At 43.5% G+C, this 19,934-nt stretch overlaps 1 protein-coding gene across 1 annotated transcript in view; it reads right to left on the minus strand.

Annotated features, from left to right (window-relative positions):
- Positions 1-3,836: 3,836 nt before the first annotated feature.
- The window catches only part of tnrc6ba (trinucleotide repeat containing adaptor 6Ba), a 37,534-nt gene continuing 21,436 nt past the window's right edge, over positions 3,837-19,934 (minus strand). Inside the window, 9 exon segments of the mRNA XM_064950536.1 lie at positions 3,837-6,773; positions 7,404-7,543; positions 8,177-8,247; positions 8,637-8,846; positions 9,115-9,207; positions 9,486-9,629; positions 11,133-11,294; positions 11,462-11,623; positions 11,889-12,084. Coding sequence (XP_064806608.1) covers positions 6,212-6,773; positions 7,404-7,543; positions 8,177-8,247; positions 8,637-8,846; positions 9,115-9,207; positions 9,486-9,629; positions 11,133-11,294; positions 11,462-11,623; positions 11,889-12,084 — 1,740 coding nt within the window. The 3' untranslated portion in view covers positions 3,837-6,211.

Below are 19,934 nucleotides of genomic sequence, written 5' to 3' on the forward strand. Positions count from 1 at the left end.
ATATGTTCAGAGCATTATTCCTGTAAAAGTTTAGAGGATCTCATGTCAAATGATTTGGAAGTGTTGTGGTTGCAAGTTCACCTGCTTCGTCTAAAGCCTCTTCTTTAGGGGTGCCATTATAGGCCACCAAGTGCTAAAGGTATCAATATCAAATCAAATGTATTGGTCACATACGTGTTTGTGGGTGTATCGAAATGCTTGTGCTTCTAGCTCCGACAGTGCAGTATTATCTAACAGTTTCACAACATATACCCAATACACACAAATCTAAGTAGAAATGAATTAAGAATATATACATATATGTCAGAGAGGCATTGGACTACGATACAGTGGCATAGTATAGAGTACAGTATATACATATGAGATGGGTGATGCAATATTTACACACAATTAAAGTGACTAAGATACCATAGAATAGTGTAGAGTGCAGTTTATACAGTGCCTTGCGAAAGTATTCGGCCCCCTTGAACTTTGCGACCTTTTGCCACATTTCTGGCTTCAAACAAAGATATAAAACTGTATTTTTTTGTGAAGAATCAACAACAAGTGGGACACAATCATGAAGTGGAACGACATTTATTGGATATTTCAAACTTTTTTAACAAATCAAAAACTGAAAAATTGGGCGTGCAAAATTATTCAGCCCCTTTACTTTCAGTGCAGCAAACTCTCTCCAGAAGTTCAGTGAGGATCTCTGAATGATCCAATGTTGACCTAAATGACTAATGATGATAAATACAATCCACCTGTGTGTAATCAAATCTCCGTATAAATGCACCTGCACTGTGATAGTCTCAGAGGTCCGTTAAAAGCGCAGAGAACATCATGAAGAACAAGGAACACACCAGGCAGGTCCGAGATACTGTTGTGAAGAAGTTTAAAGCCGGATTTGGATACAAAAAAAATTCCCAAGCTGTAAACATCCCAAGGAGCACTGTGCAAGCGATAATATTGAAATGGAAGGAGTATCAGACCACTGCAAATCTACCAAGACCTGGCTGTCCCTCAACTTTCAGCTCATACAAGGAGAACACTGATCAGAGATGCAGCCAAGAGGCCCATGATCACTCTGGATGAACTGCAGAGATCTACAGCTGAGGTGGGAGACTCTGTCCATAGGACAACAATCAGTCGTATATTGCACAAATCTGGCCTTTATGGAAGGGTGGCAAGAAGAAAGCCATTTCTTAAAGATTTCCATAAAAAGTGTTGTTTAAAGTTTGCCACAAGCCACCTGGGAGACACACCAAACATGTGGAAGAAGGTGCTCTGGTCAGATGAAACCAAAATTGAACTTTTTGGCAACAATGCAAAACGTTATGTTTTGCGTAAAAGCAACACAGCTCATCACCCTGAACACACCATACCCACTGTCAAACATGGTGGTGGCAGCATCATGGTTTGGGCCTGCTTTTCTTCAGCAGGGACAGGGAAGATGGTTAAAATTGATGGGAAGATGGATGGAGCCAAATACAGGACAATTCTGGAAGAAAATCTGGAGTCTGCAAAAGACCTGAGACTGGGACGGAGATTTGTCTTCCAACAAGACAATGATCCAAAACATAAAGCAAAATCTACAATGGAATGGTTCAAAAATAAACATATCCAGGTGTTAGAATGGCCAAGTCAAAGTCCAGACCTGAATCCAATCGAGAATCTGTGGAAAGAAGTGAAAACTGCTGTTCACAAATGCTCTCCATCCAACCTCACTGAGCTCGAGCTGTTTTGCAAGGAAGAATGGGAAACAATTTCAGTCTCTCGATGTGCAAAACTGATAGAGACATACCCCCAAGCGACTTACAGCTGTAATCGCAGCAAAAGGTGGTGCTACAAAGTATTAACTTAAGGGGGCTGAATAATTTTGCACGCCAAATTTTTCCGTTTTTGATTTGTTAAAAAAGTTTGAAATATCCAATAAATGTTGTTCCACTTCATGATTGTGTCCCACTTGTTGTTGATTCAACACAAAAAAATACAGTTTTATATATTTATGTTTGAAGCCTGAAATGTGGCAAAAGGTCTCAAAGTTCAAGGGGGCCGAATACTTTCGCAAGGCACTGTACATATGAGATGAGTAATGCTCAATACAGAAACATTATTAGTGGCTAGTGATCCATTTCTAAAAGTTTTAATCGATGTCTATGGGCAGCCGCCTCTAATGTGCTAGTGATGGCCGTTTGGCAGTCCGATGGCCTTGAGATAGAAGCTGTTTTTCCAGTCTCTCGGTCCCAGCTTTGATGCAACTGTACTGACCTCGCCTTCTGGATGATAGCGGAGTGAACAGGCAGTGGCTCGGGTGGTTGATGTCCTTTATGATCTTTTTGGCCTTCCAATAGCATCGTGCGCTGTAGGTGTTCAGGAGGGCAGATCGCACCATCCTCTGGAGAGCTTTACGGTTGTGGGCGGTGCAGTTGCCGTACCAGGCGATGATACAGCCCGACAGGATGCTCTCAATTGTGCATCTGTTAAAGTTTGAGAGGGTTTTAGGTGTTAAACCAAATTTCTTTAGCCTCCTGAGGTTGGATCATTTGTATTTGGATAATATGTGTCCAATGCTTGATAGTGTGTGTAATGTTAACAGAGGTCTATTTTCTGGGTGACCTGAACATTGACTGGTTAGCAACTAGCTGTCCTCTCAAGAGGAAGCCTCTAACTGTGACTGATGCCTGTAATATGACCCAGGTTATCACTCAACCAACTAGTGTAAACCAATAGTGTTGGATCTGTGACATCCGCTTGTATTGATCATATCTTCACTAATGCTGCAGAGCTTTGCTCCAAAGCAAAGTTCCCATTGGCTGTAGTGACCATACTATTGTGGCAATAACAAGGAAAACCAAAGTGCCAAAGGTTGGGCCTAAAGTAATTTATAAGAGACCACACAAAATGTTTTCCCAGGACTCTCTTGTTGAACATGTTCATCTGATGTGTATGAGGAGATGAATCCAAATGCAACACTGGAATGATTTGTAAAATGATTCATGCCAATTAACTGTGAGAACCGGTTGAAGAGTTATGTTAACGTATATGCACACTCAGTGGCCAGTTTATAAGTTACACCAGCTCGTTCCCGAAAAAGGGCTCGCTCCTACAGACAGTAAGTCACGTGGCCGTGGCTGGCTATATATATAGCAGGCAGACGGGCATCAAGGCATTCCAGTTACTGTTCGATTGAACGCTAGAATGGGCAAAACAAGTGACCTTAGTGACTGAGCGTGGTATGATTGTCGGTGCTAGGCGTACCGGTTCCAGGCTCTCAGAAGCCTCCTGTACTTTTCACGCACAACACTGGAATGATTTGTAAAATTATTCATGCCAATTAACTGTGAGAACTGGTTGGAGAGTTATTTATCCAACAGAACCCAGAGTGTTCTCCAATGGAATCTTCTCTAACATCAGATATGTACAGTGCGTTGTCCCTCAGGGCAGTTGTCCTGGACCTACTCCTCTATATTTTACTAATGATTTGCCACTGGTCTAGCAAAGCTAAAATTACAATGTATGCAGATGATTCCACACTCTCCATGTCAGCATCCAAAGCCAGTGAGATCCCTTAAATTCTAATTAAGGAGTTACAGTCATCATCAGAATGGGTGATTAATAAACTGGTCTTAAATACATCTAAAACTAATAGCATTGTATTTGGTTCAAAACATTCTCTAAAGACCTAAACGTCAACTGGAGTTGTACATAAAGGGTGTGAACATTGAGCAAGTTGAGGAAGCTCAACTTCTAGGTATAACATTGGATGGTCAATTATCATGAGCAAGTCGTTGAAAAAAAAGCACCAAGGTAGCGGTGTGGTTTTAAAATGTAACACAATGACACCCGAAGAGTTGAATTCAACCTTTATTGTGTTTGCTTAAATTAATTATCTCCTTTGTCAAATCTGAAAACAAACAAAAAGAACCTGAACAGGAGTGATAAAGCCCGCCTTAATTTAAATTGATACACAACAAAAAAATAAAACAATTGGTAACTTTAACGTGTTTGCAAAACACCGCTCCAGCTCAGCTTGGTATGGTAGGTTTTGGCATCTTAATATAATTGCCTTCAGTTGTTTGCTTCTTTAAAAAAAAATATTACTGCAATTCAGACAAAAAAATAATATTTCTGCTAAAACCACAACTTAAGAGAAATATGCATTAGTGCCTATGTTCTTGAACTTTCCACACACACACCTGCATCAAGTACATACACACGGAACACCTGATGTAAAAAATGTCCGCCTACCAAGTGTTTGCAGACACACACACTATCTCTCACAATCACTCGCTTGTTAATCATGAATGAATCTCTTTGACAAAAACACATTCACCACGGCAACGACAGACACAGGGCGCGTTCCTATGTTTAGACGTTGCTGAAGACAGACAGACCTTACTTAAAATACCTATTCAGGCGTTGTATCAGCTAACCACATCATTGGTTATAGCAATTTGTCAGTCGATGACGTGGCACGCAACCATTGGTTGTTGCATCGCTTCTCCTTAGCGGTGGACCACCCACAGCCTCACAATATCATCATCAACATACCATCACGCCTAGCACATTCACACAGGCAGGCAGGAGGGAACATTGTACAGCTAGTAATAAGTGATCATCATGACATAATAACCAACTTGATTGAGTAAGAAAAAATATATAACGAGGTCAGCATTTTGAAGGAAAAACAAAAAGAAAAGACATCTTGGATTTTTCCACTGTTCCACTTTTTTTTTTTTACAAACAGGAAAGAAATGACATACAAGAAGATACATGTTTGCTTGTTAAACATCAGAGCAGTGTGTAACTGGTGAGAAATAGAGAGAAGGTGATTCCGAATGTCAGAACGGGTTGGGTCAGGTAGGTACTGTAAGCCCAACTGGCCCGGCGCTGTAACGTCCTGTAGGTTTGTGTAGTACAGAGTTGTTGTAATAAGTTTTTACACATCACATAGGAAGACCTCCATGTGTTGTCACGTTGTTAGTTCCTCTACAGGGCATGCCTGAGTGATAGGGGCTCAGTATGCTCAGTGTGAGTTCTGTTTTTGTATTACATGGGTGTAGAAAGAGTCATCATCCAGGTGAGTCTGTCAGTCCAACAGATTCCACCTCTGTCTGTTCAAGTCTTGCTGTTGAAGTCTTCATTTAAAGGTAAAAGGTGTGCGAATGTATGTGTGTGTGTGTGTGAGAGATTTTGTGTGCGGGTAGTGTTGGCATGTCACCATCTATTCGTGACATAATGTGTGACAGTTACCGTCAGTGGACCTGCAAGTTTGTGACCAGTGTAGTATGAACTCATTTCATCGGTGTGTTAACGTATATGCACACTCAGTGGCCAGTTTATAAGTTACACCAGCTCGTTCCCGAAAAGGGCTTGCTCCTACAGACAGTAAGTCACGTGGCCGTGGCTGGCTATATATAGCAGGCAGACGGGCATCAAGGCATTCCAGTTACTGTTCGATTGAACGCTAGAATGGGAAAAACAAGTGACCTTAGTGACTGAGCGTGGTATGATTGTCGGTGCTAGGCGTACCGGTTCCAGTCTCTCAGAAGCCTCCTGTACTTTTCACGCACAACACTGTCTAGGGTTTAGTGAGAATGGAGCGACAAACTAAAAACATCCAGTCAGCAGCAGTCCTGTGGGTGAAAACAGCTCATTGATGAGAGGTCGAAGGAGAATGGCAAGAAAAGTGCAAGCTAACAGGCGGTCCATAAACAAGGAAATAATGGAGCAGTACAACAGTGGTGTGTAGAACGGCATCTCGGAACTCACAACTCATTGGTCCTTGTCACTGATGGGATATTGCATCAGACGACCACACTGGGTTCCACTCCTATCAGCTAAAAACAAGAAGAAGCGGATCCAGTGGACACACACACGGTCACCAACACTGGACAATTGCCTGGTCCAACGAATCCTGGTTCCTGTTGTGTCATGCTGAGGGCAGTCAGGATCTGGTGTAAGCAGCATGAGTCCATGGCCCCATCCTGCCTGGTGTCAACAGTACAGGCTGGTGGTGTAATGGTGGGGGAATGTTTTCCTGGCACACGTTAGGTCCCTAGATACCAATTGTTTCCATGCCCCGAAGAATTCTGGAGGCAAAGGGGGGTTTGACCCGGTACTAGATGAATGTACCTAATATACTGGCCACTGGGTGTGTGTGGTAGAACTTGTGTAAGTGCATGTTTTTTCATAATGTATGCGTTCATGTATTAGGTGTGGTCATTCAGATCGAATCAGCCCCTCCTCCTAGCAGGTCTCCAGGCAGCAAAGCAGCAGGACTCCCCATCTGGTGTCGATCCTCCATGGCAGGGGACCCCCACATACTACTGCTGGGGTACCCTCCACCCCCCATCCCTCCCCACAAACCCTGTCTCCCGGGCTCTACACCCCCAGCCACCCCTCCTCCCCCAGAACCGTTGCTGCTCCACTGGGCAAACATACTCAGGCCGGGCCCCTGGGTGGGGGTAGGATCCAGGGAGCCTCCTGTACCGTCTAAACTCTGCCAGCCAGAGCTGACGGGCCCCGAGCTGCCCCCTCCCCCTCCGTTACCTCCTCCTCCGGGGGCAGATCCCTCTCCTTCTCTGGTTCTGTCTCGTTCCCTCTCCCCGCTGCTGTTGGCCCCCATGGCACCTGACCCTCTGGGGCCTCCCTGGCCTCCGCTGGACCCTGGGGCCCCGGCTGCTCCGCTGGACCCTGCCCCTCCCGCCTGGGAATGTGCAAAATAGCGAGCAACCTCCTCTTCGCTCACAAACTTGGCCAAGATGGTGGTATTGCCCAGGACACACCTGGAGAGAGAGGAGAGAGTAAGGAGTGATTGAATGTTAGTTTTGTGTTCACCGGCTATTATCTATTAGTGTTCACATTTTATCATAGTAATCGTCATTAAGTCTAAGCAGGTTTTCCCCAGCCCATTCATACGAAATGAGTGTGTTCCATGCCCACCAGACAGCCAGCATGGAATGTCCTTGATTTTCAGTCTATTGTATGTCCATCTATGGAGCTGGAGATTGTTCATCTACAACAGTGGCTCCAAACTGTGGGGCGTGCATTAGTCATTGCATACCTTACATGTCTAGATCAACTAGCCCATGTTAGCGAATGTTTGATTTTTTTAGGCCATAGATATTTGAGTGACAATAAAATTACAACTATCAAATGAACACACATTAGACATGACAAAAATGTATACAACTGCAGGAAATAATCTTTAAACCAGGAACATTCCCTCCACCAAAACAGGGGTCTGAATAGCTTGTCATGAACAGTGCTTGTGCCCATAGAAATAGATGTGGGGGGGTTTGGGTGTTTCCCCCAATGCTGAAAGGGGGGGCACGCCGAGTGAAAAAGTTTGAGAAGCCCTGATCTACAAAACTACACCACTGAGGCTGATTGACAAGCTGAGAGGAGGGGCTTACATGTGTAGTGCGCTCTGGGCCTTTGCTGCTTCCTGTGGGGTGCTGTAGCGAATCAGAGCACTGCCCTGGGTCAGGCCGAGGTGAAAGGTCAGCAGGGGGCCATGCTGCATACAGATGGTACGGAGGGTGGAGCCATCAATCTGTAGGAGGGAACAGACGGACATGGGTTAGGGATGACTTATGTGGTAGAGGGGGATATGTGAAGGAGAAGTGATGATGTGTGTGGGTAGTCTTGATGAGGGATGATGTGTGTGGGTAGTCTTGATGAGGGATGATGTGTGTGGGTAGTCTTGATGAGGGATGATGTGTGTGGGTAGTCTTGATGAGGGATGATGTGTGTGGGTAGTCTTGATGAGGGATGATGTGTGTGGGTAGTCTTGATGAGGGATGATGTGTGTGGGTAGTCTTGATGAGGGATGATGTGTGTGGGTAGTCTTGATGAGGGATGATGTGTGTGGGTAGTCTTGATGAGGGATGATGTGTGTGGGTAGTCTTGATGAGGGATGATGTGTGTGGGTAGTCTTGATGAGGGATGATGTGTGTCGGTAGTCTTGATGAGGGATGATGTGTGTCGGTAGTCTTGATGAGGGATGATGTGTGTGTGTGTGTGTGTCGGTAGTCTTGATGAGGGATGATGTGTGTGTGTGTGTGTCGGTAGTCTTGATGAGGGATGATGTGTGTGTGTGTCGGTAGTCTTGATGAGGGATGGTGTGTGTGTGTGTGTGTGTCGGGAGTCTTGATGAGGGATGATGTGTGTGTGTGTGTGTGTGTACCTGTGGAGTGAGGTTGCAGAGCACCAGCCAGCAGCTTCCTCTGGAGGTCCCCCCATCACTCCAAGCAGAGCCTGCTCGAATCAAAGCACAGAGGAATCAGTTCCAGATATTAGAAAACCACGACCTCTGTACTTGCGACGGGCAGCTCTGGAGCAATGAATGATAAATAAGCCCTACTGTACTTTAAGCTTGCAGCACCCAGAATAAAATATGTAATTTATCTGGCTCTGCATCCCAAATGGCACCACATTCCCTTTATAGTGCACTAGTATTGACCAGTGCCCATAGGGAATATGGTGCCATTTGGGATGGTGCATCAGATCAAGGCAAGGGACATCCTGGGTACATTTAGTCTGCTGAATGCTTTCCCAGGCAGCAGGGCAGCACAGAACAGTACAGGGTGGAAAGACTCAGAAACACAGGCCCCTCCATTCTCTACAACATTGTGTTATGACATTACCAGGTCCATATCTGGTTTCCTGGATCCCACTCGAGCTGCCCCAGCCACGGGCCTGCCATGGGCCACGGGACGGCGAGGCCTGCTTCTGATTGGTGAGTCCCGGGGGTGGGCGTGGTAGCTGCTGGGACTGTTGGTTGCGATTGGTCTTCCACATCTTGTTGTGTCCAATGGGCTCAGGGGGCCAGCTGGTCTTATACTCTGTGTAATTTGCTGTGAGTAACAGGAAATGAACTAGAGTCAGAACTGCCTCTGTTATAACCGCACACTTGGAGGATGGAACACACAGAAAAACTAAACGAAGACAGTTGAAACTTGATTTACTGAATGATACAACAGCTGAAACAGTATAGGAGTGAAAAAAGCAGAGAAACACTACTGAGTGAATGTGTAACACTTTCAGTGAAAGGCACATTAGGACATTCATAAACCATACATAACACATTTACAGCAATACTGTGAGTGTTTTCCAGTCTGCTACCTGAGTTGTGTGCGTTGTTGAGGGGGCTGTCTGAGGCACTGTAGGGCCAGGCACCAGGTGAAGGCAGCAAGGTGTTCAGGGAGGGGTTGGGTTCTGAAACAAACACCACAAGCTTAGCTAGCATCAACACACATGTATTATTATCACAACCTGATGTTTAACTGACTGATGCATGTATTGATGGGTATGATTTCAGTGTTATGTGCAAGTTTTTGACTTTGTGAGAACACAGAGGGTTGACAATATACTTATGTAATGTGTTACTGTTAAGTAATAAGTAATGTCAGGTCAGCCGGTCTCAGCAACTAGTGCTCGGAATGTGGACTTAGTCATAGAAACAGGAGTAACTCTGCTTCAATCTAGGTAGGTACCTGTGTTGTCTCTTAGCAACTGGTGCTCTGTGTCGTTGAGGCTGGACGGCCCAGGGATTCCCATCATGCTCCCTGGGGTCATGTAGGGATCAGACTCGGGGTCGATGCTCTGGATCCCCTTCCAGGGCACGCCAGGCTGGAACTCTGACATGACAGACAAACATACAGGAATTCTGGATTAGAATGGCAGGGGCAGTATTGAGTAGCTTGGATGAAAGGTGCCCATATCAAACGGCCTGCTCCTCAGTCATAGTTGCTAATATTTGCATATTATTATTAGTATTGGATAGAAAACACTATGAAATTTCTAAAACTGTTTGAATGATGTCTGTGAGTATAACAGAACTCATATTGGCAGGTAAAATCCTGAGTTGAAATCAAAACAGGAAGTCAGAAATCTGAGCTTGTATGTATTCACCAGAGTCCCCAATGAAATCCCCTTGAGATATGAATGATGTTGCACTGCCTAGGGATTCCATGTGGGAGTGAATGAGAACAGAATATATCAGATGTCCATCAAGCAGCCATTTTGTGATCAGCCTTTTTCCTCATGGTAGTCACTTGCGTTCCATTGCTCACGTAGAAAAGAAGGAATAATCCGGTTGGAACTTTATTGAAGCTATATGTTAAAAACATCCTAATGATTGATTCTGTACTTAGTTTGAAATGTTTCTTCGACCGGTAATATCACTTTTTGAAGTTTTTGTCCGATATAATAATGACCAGAATCAGCGTTTGGATATGTATACCAAACGCACTAACAACAGAAGGTATTTGGACAGAAATAACGGACATTTTCATTTATTGCGGACCTGGGATTCCTGGAGTGCTTTCTGATGTAGATCAAAGGTAAGGGCATATTTATCACGTAATTTCATGTTTATGTTGACGCAATCTTTGCGGCTGTGGTGTTTTTACTTTTGAGCGCCGTCTCAGATTATTGCATTTCTTTTCCGTAAAGTTTTTTTGAAATCTGACACAGCGGTTGCATTAAGGAGAGGTATATCTATAATTCCATGTGTATAACTTGTATTACCATCTATTTTTATGATGAGTATTTCTGTTGAATGATGTGGCTATGCAAAATCACTTGATATTTTTGGAACGAGTGAATCTAACGCGCCAATGTAAACTCAGATTTTTTTATATAAATTAACTATCAAACAAAACATGCATAAATTGTCTAACATGAAGTCTTATGAGTGTCATCTGATGAAGATAATTCAAGGTTAGTGATTCATTTTCTTTATTTCTGGTTTTTGTGAATGCTATATTTTGCTGGAAAATGGCTGTGCTTATTGTGTTTTGGTGGAGACCTAACATAATCGTTTTTAGTGCGTCGGACACTTTGGTGGGATTAACAACGAGAATAGCTTTAAAATGATATAAGACATGTATGTTTTAGGAATTGTAATTATGAGATTTCTGTGGTTTGAATTTGGCGCCCTCTATTTTCACTGGTAGTTGTCATATCGATCCCGGTATCGGGATTGCAGCCATAACAGGTTAACCCTAGTCACAGAGAGTTGCAGGCTTCTGTTCCAGCCCAACACTAACTGATTCAGGGGATTTGATCAAATCAGGTGTGTTAGTGGTGGGATAGAACAATCCCTGCACATTCAGTTGATATTTAGAAGGGCCACTCACCAGGAGGCCAGCTGGACGTGCCCTGGGGCTTGGAGCCCATCTTGTTCCCAGGAGTACGGTGCCAGTTGTCCCCCTGTGTGGGCATACCTAGCCCCTCCCCTCCCATCATGTCATACTGGGAATATGGCGAGCCCCCCCTCCTCATAGGGGTGGACATAGGACCTGAAAGAGAGAGGGGGATGGAAGAGAGGGGGAAGAGAAGACCATGAGATGAAGAGAATAAAAAAATAAAGTCAGATGAAAAAGCAGCTGATGGGTTGACAATGTTGGCATGTCATACTGTAATTAATTCAGTACACTCACTACAGAATAAGGGCGTTCGCTCTCACCGTTTTTGTGGAGGCTCTCAGGAAGGGAAGGGGCAGGAGAGTGACCCTCCATCATCCATTTGAAGCGGGATTGCTGCCCCCCCACGTCCTTCATGCCCCCTGGGCCCCCCACCACTGAGCCCCCCATGTCCAGACCAGACATGTTCACTCCTCCACTGTACCCTAGGTGGGGGGGAGCAGAAAGGTGTCAGAGCTGATGGCAGGTGGCATGTACAATGACTCAATTACATGCAGAGCGTCAGTCAGTATGCAATGAAAATCCACAAGACAGTCTACATTGTTAGTGGTTTGTATTGACAATAATATATTCTAGTTAGGTGTTAATTTTAGGAATGTTCTCTTAGGTAAAAAGGGAAATCTCAAGTATGTGACAAGAGATTATTATCCATCCTTTATCTCCATTCATGTCTGTGTGTACACCACTCACCAGAGTAGCCCTGTGTTTTCTGGTGCAGGTCCAGAGAGCTCCCCATGCCTGGATGGGGCAGGGAGTCTGCCATAGGCAGTTTTGGGCCTCCCCCTCCCAGGTGAGAGGGGGACAGTTTGGAGCCCACTCCCACCCCACCGACGCCCTGCTGCTGCTGTTGCCTCTGCTGCTGGAGAACAGCCACGATCCTGGCCAGCTGAGGAGAGAGAGATGACAGATTAGTGGGATTGAAAACCCTGTAAGAAAACACAGCAACATGCGCGCATTACCACAGTCTGACTATCTATGCGATGCTGTGAAAGTAATTCCTCAAGTACAGAGGTTTACCCGAGTCATAGCATGAAATAAGTGGGGTTGTGTTGTTTCCAATGCAGTAGTATTAGTAGCTGCTGTACCAGAAGTAGTAGGAGTACCTGTTGTGGGTCGGCCTGCTGCCGTACATTCTGGTATATAGTAGAAGTAGTAGCAGTGCTCGACTTGGACTGAAGTAGGTGCCTGTACTCATTTTGGGTGCAGTAGCAGTAGTAGTAGTGGTTGTAACAGTATTATTTTATTTAACTATTTAAAAAAATAAACCTTTATTTAACTACGCAAGTCAGTTAAGAACACATTCTTATTTACAATGACGGTGGGTCGTTCAGGGGCAGAACGACAAATTCTTACCTTGCCAGCTCTGGGATTCGATTCAGCAACCTTTCGGTTACTGGCCAAACGCTCTAACCAATAGGCTACCTGCCGCCCCAACAGTAACAGTAGTGGTGACGGTAAACAGTAGTAACAGCAGTGGTGCTGGTAACGGTAGTAGTGGTGGTAGTGTTTCCCCCCCCCCAACAATAGTTTACAAACAGATTATTTCACTTATAATTCACTGGATCACAATTCCAGTGGGTCAGAAGTCTACATACACTGAGTTGACTGTGCCTTTAAACAGCTTGGAAAATTCCAGAAAATGATGTCATGGCATAAGAAGGCTAATTGACATCATTTGAGTCAATTGGAGGTGTACCTGTGGCTGTATTTCAAGGCCTACCTTCAAATTCAGTACCTCTTTGCATCATGGGAAAATCAAAAGAAATCAGCCAAGACCTCAGAAAAACAATCGTAGACCTCCACAAGTCTGATTCATCCTGGGGAGAAATTTCCAAACACCTGAAGGTAACACATTCTGTACAAACAATAGTACGCAAGTATAAACATCATGGGACCACGCAGCTGTCATACCGCTCAGGAAGGAGATGCGTTCTGTCTCCTAGAGAAGAATGTATTTTGGTGTGAAAAGTACAAATCAATCCCAGAACAGCAGCAAAGGACCCTGTGAAGATGCTGGAGGAAACAGGTACAAAATATCTATATCCACAGTAAAACGAGTCCTACATTGACATAACCTGAAAAGCCGCTCAGCAAGGAAGCAAGCAAGCCACTGCTCCAAAACCACCATAAAAAAAGCCAGACTATGGTTTACAACTGCACATGGGGACAAAGATCATACTTTTTGGAGAAATGTCCTCTGGTCTGATGAAACAGAAATAGAACTATTTGGCCATAATGACCATCGTTATGTTTGGAGGAAAAAGGGGGATTCTGGATGGGGCAGGGAGTTTTTCAACTTGCAAGCCGAAGAACATCATCCCAACCGTGAAGCACGGGGGTGACAGCATCATGTTGTGGGGCTGCTTTGCTGCAGGAGGGCCTGGTGCACTTCACAAAATAGATGGCATCATGAGGAAAGAAAAGTTTGTGGATATATTGAAGAAACATCTCAAGACATCAGTCAGGAAGTTAAAGCTTGGTCGCAAATGGGTCTTCCAAATGGACAATGACCCCAAGCATACTACCAAAGTTGTGGCAAAATGGCTTAAGGACAACAAAGTCAAGGTATTGGAGTGGCCATCACAAAGCCCTGACCTCAATCCCATAGAACATTTGTGGGCAGAAATGAAAAAGTGTCTGCAAACAAGGAGGCCTACAAACCTGACTCAGTTACAGCAGCTCTGTCAGGAGGAATGGGCCAAAATTCACCCAACTTATTGTGGGAAGCTTGTGGAAGGCTATTCTAAATGGTTGACCCAAGTTAAACAATTTAAAGGCAATGCTACCAAATACTAATTGACCCACTGGGAATGTAATGAAATAAATAAAATCTGAAATAAATACTTCTCTACTATCATTCTGACATTTCACATTCTTAAAATAAAGTGGTGATCCTAACTGACCTAAAACAGGGAATTTTTACTAGGATTACATGTCAGGAATTGTGAAAAACTGAGTTTAAATGTATTTGGCTAAGGTGTATGTATATATCCGACTGTATATATTTTTGTAGTCGGGACCCGCAGTCCATACTGACCCCGCTCTGTGTCCGGACCGCCAGTTGAGTATGGGGGAGGGGGAGTGTCAATATTATCAGATGTGCTATTGGCAATAAGCATCATCACCTGTAGCCTAAATGATGCAGCATAGTGGATATAAAATGTAGATATGCTTCAACCTAAGGTTTGTCCATCTGCATTTACACCATTAGACATATCCTGATTGTAATTATTATTAATAATGTTATTATAAATACATAAATTATTATTCACTCAATTATTTTGGGGGGTTTATTACAAAGTAGGCCTATGTTATTGCTCTTTTAAGATGCCATTGCCACTTTAAGAGCTTTGTTGCGCAGCTGCACCTAACATATTTGTAAAACGATGCCACTCGCGCAATTGGAAGGAGCAGACAAATAAACGTGGTAGCAATGGAAATCTGGGATCCCCTCTTTCAACAAAGGACAAAACTGCTTTGTTGAGCATTGACTTCTTGTCAGAATACAGGTTTCCCTCCTATGGCTCTCGCAATTAGAATGCGCCTCAAGAGGAATATTTATCTCGCATAGAACACACAACAAGACGATTTGGTAAATAGGTCAAACTATTCTATAGGGTTGTCTGATTAAAAAAAAAAAAAAAAAACATGAGCTGGCGTACACCCAGAGAAAATTATTTTATGTAGAGGTGCTGACTAACAGTGAAAAAACTATAAGCTATAAAAAATAGTCGCACACTATATATAAATGCCCAGTAATTTATTGGGTAAGTCACCACTGTTTCAGCATCACTGTGCTTCTTCAGAGTAATGTCAAGAATGCTTGAACCAGGTTATGTAGAGAAACAGCGCAACCAATGACAACAGTCAGGGGTGTGCCATCATTATTAAGTGAATTATAATGAATTGAGTAAAACTTTAAAAAAAACAATAGTTTATAACATATTGAATATATTAGGCTATTATCATATGGAAACAATTAAATATTGTGCATAATATTAGCATAAACATACATTGTTTAATTAAATTTCACATATATTTAATTGTTTCCTATTTAATAAAAAAGTGTTACATGTAATGCATAATAAGCATCATCAACAGAGGGAACATATTGGGTGTAAGCTGATGAGCTGTGGAAAGAAAATATCCATTTATAAGACTTGCTCATAAGAGAGAGTTGTTCATTTGGGGCCTGAGATCAAAGTAAATTTCCAGACCACTAGGGGTCAAAGTATTTAGATGTGATATCCAGTAAGCCTCCTTTTGAAAAATTAGGATCTCGATGTTACCTCCTCTCCATGGTAGCGCAATATGCTCAAGGCCTGTGTATTTGAGGGAGGAGATGGGATGGTTAGCTTCTACAAAGTGAGCTGCTACTGGATAGAGCAAAAAGTTCATTCGTACCTCCCTCCAAATGCAATGCATCCATAGAAACCTTCTGCAGGATTGTTAAAAGTGATGTAGGTGACCTACTGAAGAAGAAACACAAATCCTATGATAACCGGAATAGAGACGAGAGAATGGCTCTTAAGGACTTAAAGTCAGATCCTTTGATTATCATTAAAAACATGTGACCATGTGAAAGTTGTCACGACTTTCAATCTAAAGGTGACTTCTGAATTATAACCCTAACCTAGAATTCCAGCATAATATCTCATCCACAGTGGAAAGCTTTTTGGAATCAGGCCAAATCACCAAAATATTATGTGAATTTCTGTGTTAAATTTCCTAAGATAGCAACTTTTTATACAGTCGCTAAATTACAAAAGAAAGTCTCCTCCCCCAGGTAGACCCATTGTAGCAGCAATCGACTGATGTCCAACATTTCTAAGTTTGTGGATCACCATATTAAACCGATGGTTGAGAATCTCCCATCTTATTTCAGACACTAGTCACAAGATCTCATTGATAGAGGGCTGAGGAAGGATACCCGAGGGCACCCTGCTGGCCACTTTTGATGTGGAGAGCTTGTACACCAACATCCCACACACTGGAGGCTTGCAGGCACTACAACACTCCCTTCAAGCAGAGAGACTCTACCCTTGCTCCATCCAACAGACACACCCCCTACTTTCTAAAATCCTCCTATGGAAGAGATGCATAGATGTCTTTGTGCTCTGGGAAGGAAATCAGCAGTAACTAAATTAATTCCAAACTCGCTCTGAATAATTAAAAATTCACCATTCAGACTGATGAGAAATAAACTACCTGAACTTATGGATCATAAAAGAGCATTACACACAGACGTCTACACAAAGCCCACAGACCGCAATACCCTGCTATGTGTGGATAGTATGAATCCCCTTCCCTTAAAGAAAGGTCTACCATTTAGCAAATTATGCAGGGTTAAACAAATCTGTGGTCACCAGACATATTTTGACAGCAATGCTAAAAAGGACAGAAATTCCAAATGAGAGGCTACAAGGACAAAACTCTTGATGCTGCAATGATGAAAATCTCTCAAAAACCAAGAGAGGAAATGCTAAAAACCCAACCAAAGAAGAAAAACAACACAACAGCTTTTTTCACCAAGTACACCAAGTGTATGGAGGACATTAAAGAAATTGTGAAAAAGCACTGGCATATTCTGCAATCAGACAAAACAATATATATAAAAAAAGAATCACGCAACTCTTCAAGGAACCTCCACTGGTGGTCTAGAAGCGTGGTCACAATATTGGAGATTGCTTGGTGAGATCTGACCTGCCCACTCAGACACTCTTGACACCCATTCCAAATGGGAACTACAATGTGGCTATAAGGTCTAAAAATCCCTGTTAGGTGTATCTCATGCAAGACCAAGGCAGTAATCTATTTTATCACTTGTTCATGTGGGAAAGCCTACATAGGACAAACGAAAAGGCAATTAAAACAACACATAGCTGAACACCGCAGCCCCAATCAGGTGTAAGAACATTTGACTATCCAGTAGAAGCTCACTTTGTTGAAGCTAACCATCCCATCTCCTCCCTCAAATACACAGGCATTGAGCATGTTGCTCTACCAAGGAGAGGAGATAACGTTGAGATCCTACTTTTACAAAAGGAGGCTTACTGGATATCCCATCTAAAAACATTGACCCCTGGTGGTCTGAATAAAATATAAATATTTTCTCCAGACGATTTGAGGGAGTGCACACATGCAGCTGTTCTGTGTTGAGCAGTTAAAGAAACAGCTACTCCAATATGCTTAATGTAGAGTTAATGTAACTTTAGTTCTACAAATGTTGGGCTATATGTTTTGTCATTTAATACATTGTAAGGCTGCATGATGAGACTAATGATGATTTGAAAAAGTCGATTGAAAGGGACTAGTTCGGCTTTGTTTTTTGCGAAGGGTGTACACACTCCAATAGTCTCATTTACAATTTGACAAGCACTTGATAATGCCTCGAATTTCACGACAGCATGCCCTTTGTGGCTCAGCAAAAAAAAAGGAGAAAAAAAAGTGTCCTCTCACTGTTAACTGCGTTTATTTTCAGCAAACTTAACACATGTAAATATTTGTATTAACATAAGATTCAAGAACTGAGACATAAACTGAACAAGTTCCACAAACATGTGACTAACATAAATGGAATAGTGTGTCCCTGAGCAAATGGGGGGGGGGGGGGGTGTCAAAATCAAAAGTAACAGCCAGTATCTGGTGTGGCCACCAGCTGCATTAAATACTGCAGTGCATCTCCTCCTCATGGACTGCACCAGATTTGCCAGTTCTTGTTCTGAGATTTTACTCCACCAAGGCACCTGCAAGTTCCCAGACATTTCTGGGGGGGGAATGGCCCTGTACCTCACCCTCCGATCCGACAGGTCCCTGACGTGCTCAATGGGATTGAGATCCGGGCTCTTCGCTGGCCATGGCAGAACACTGAATTTCCTGTCTCGCAGGGAATCACGCAAAGAACGAGCAGTATGGCTGGTGTCATTGTCATGCTGAAGTATCATGTCAGGATGAGTCTGCAGGAAGGGTACCACATGAGGGAGGAGGATGTCTTCCCTGTAATGCATAGCGCTGAGAACAAGCTCAGTCTGATGATGCTGTGATACACCACCCCAGACCATGACGGACCCTCCACCTCGATCCCACTCCAGAGTACAGGCTTCGGTGTAACACTCGTTCCTTCGACAATAAACGCGAATCCGACCATCGCCCATGGTGAGACAAAACCGCAACTTGTCAGTGAAGAGCACTTTTTGCCAGTCCTGTCTGGTCCAGCGACGGTGGGTTTGTACCCATAGGTGACGTTGTTGCCGGTGATGTCTGGTGAGGACCTGACTTACAACAGGCCTACAAGCCCTCAGTCCAGCCTCTCTCAGCCTATTGCGGACAGTCTGAGCACTGATGGAGGGATTGTGCGTTCCTGGTGTAACTCGGACAGTTGTTGTTGCCATCCTGTACCTGTCCCGCAGGTGTGATGTTCGGATGTACCGATCCTGTGCAGGTGTTGTTTCACGTGGTCTGCCACTGCGAGGACGATCAGCTGTCCATCCTGTCTCCCTGTAGTGCTTTTTTTTAGGCGTCTCACAGTACGGACGTTGCAATTTATTGCCCTGGCCACATCTGCAGTCCTCATGCCTCCTTGCAGCATGCCTAAGGCACGTTCACGCAAATGAGCAGGGACCCTGGACATCTTCCTTTTGGTGTTTTTCAGAGTCAGTAGAAAGGCCTCATTACTGTCCTAAGTTTTCATAACTGTGATGTTAATTGCCTACCGTCTGTAAGCTGTTAGTGTCTTAACGACCGTTCCACAGGTGCATGCTCATTAATTGTTTATGGTTCATTGAACAAGCGTTTAAACCATTTACAATGAAGATCTGTGAAGTTATTTGGATTTTTAGGAATTATCTTCGAAAGAGGCAACATGAGGTGAGCGAATATGATTCAAACAAGTTGACAAGAATAGGCATTGTTTCTTATGCTGGGCATCATTCACAAGTGATTGGCTAATATTGTCACCCATCACACTATTCTTGATTTAATCTCGTCTTTACATATACTAAGTAATATATGTGACATGTGTTTTGATTTAGAATTGTCCATTATCATGCACCTGTATCAAAACCATGCAGAGGAAAAAATACATGTCATCTATGCACTTAAATAGCGAACGGAGGACTTCTCCCTGTGGTTTATTTTCATGCCAGCCAGGTAGGGTATTCTCCTTTCGTAAATATAAGCAATGTACTTAATATTAGAAAGAAATATAGTAGGCCTATCCTATAGAAAGCTGATGGGATCCTATTTTTATTACCGGCCATCACTCGGCTTTCTCCCGCAACTACATAGCCTATAGAAATGTTGCTCAACATGAGCTCATGGGCTCTCATGAAGTGTTTGATTAGATTTTCAAAGACATTTGCATTGATGTCAGAGTGATTTGAGGGACAATAGAGTGCTGAGTACCAGGCAGTTGGCAAGTTTGGTAGAGTACTAATGACCAGCAGCAGCATCAGAGCTTGGAGAAGCCTAATTACCGGGACTAAACGGTCATGTGGAATTTGACTGCCTTCATGACTGGTGACAGCCGGTAATACGGTCACCGCAACAGACCTTGGTGTGACCACCATTTGCCTCATTCAGCATGATACCTTCTTTGCATAGAGTTCATCAGGCTGTTGATTGCGGCCTGTGGAATGTTGTCCCACTCTTCAATGGCTGTGCGAAGTTGCTGGATATTGGCGGGAACTGGAACACGCGGTCGTACACATTGACCCAGAGCATCCCAAACATGCTCAA

The sequence above is a fragment of the Oncorhynchus masou genome, chromosome 31, assembly GCF_036934945.1.
Source record: "Oncorhynchus masou masou isolate Uvic2021 chromosome 31, UVic_Omas_1.1, whole genome shotgun sequence".
NCBI classification, from domain to species: domain Eukaryota; kingdom Metazoa; phylum Chordata; class Actinopteri; order Salmoniformes; family Salmonidae; genus Oncorhynchus; species Oncorhynchus masou.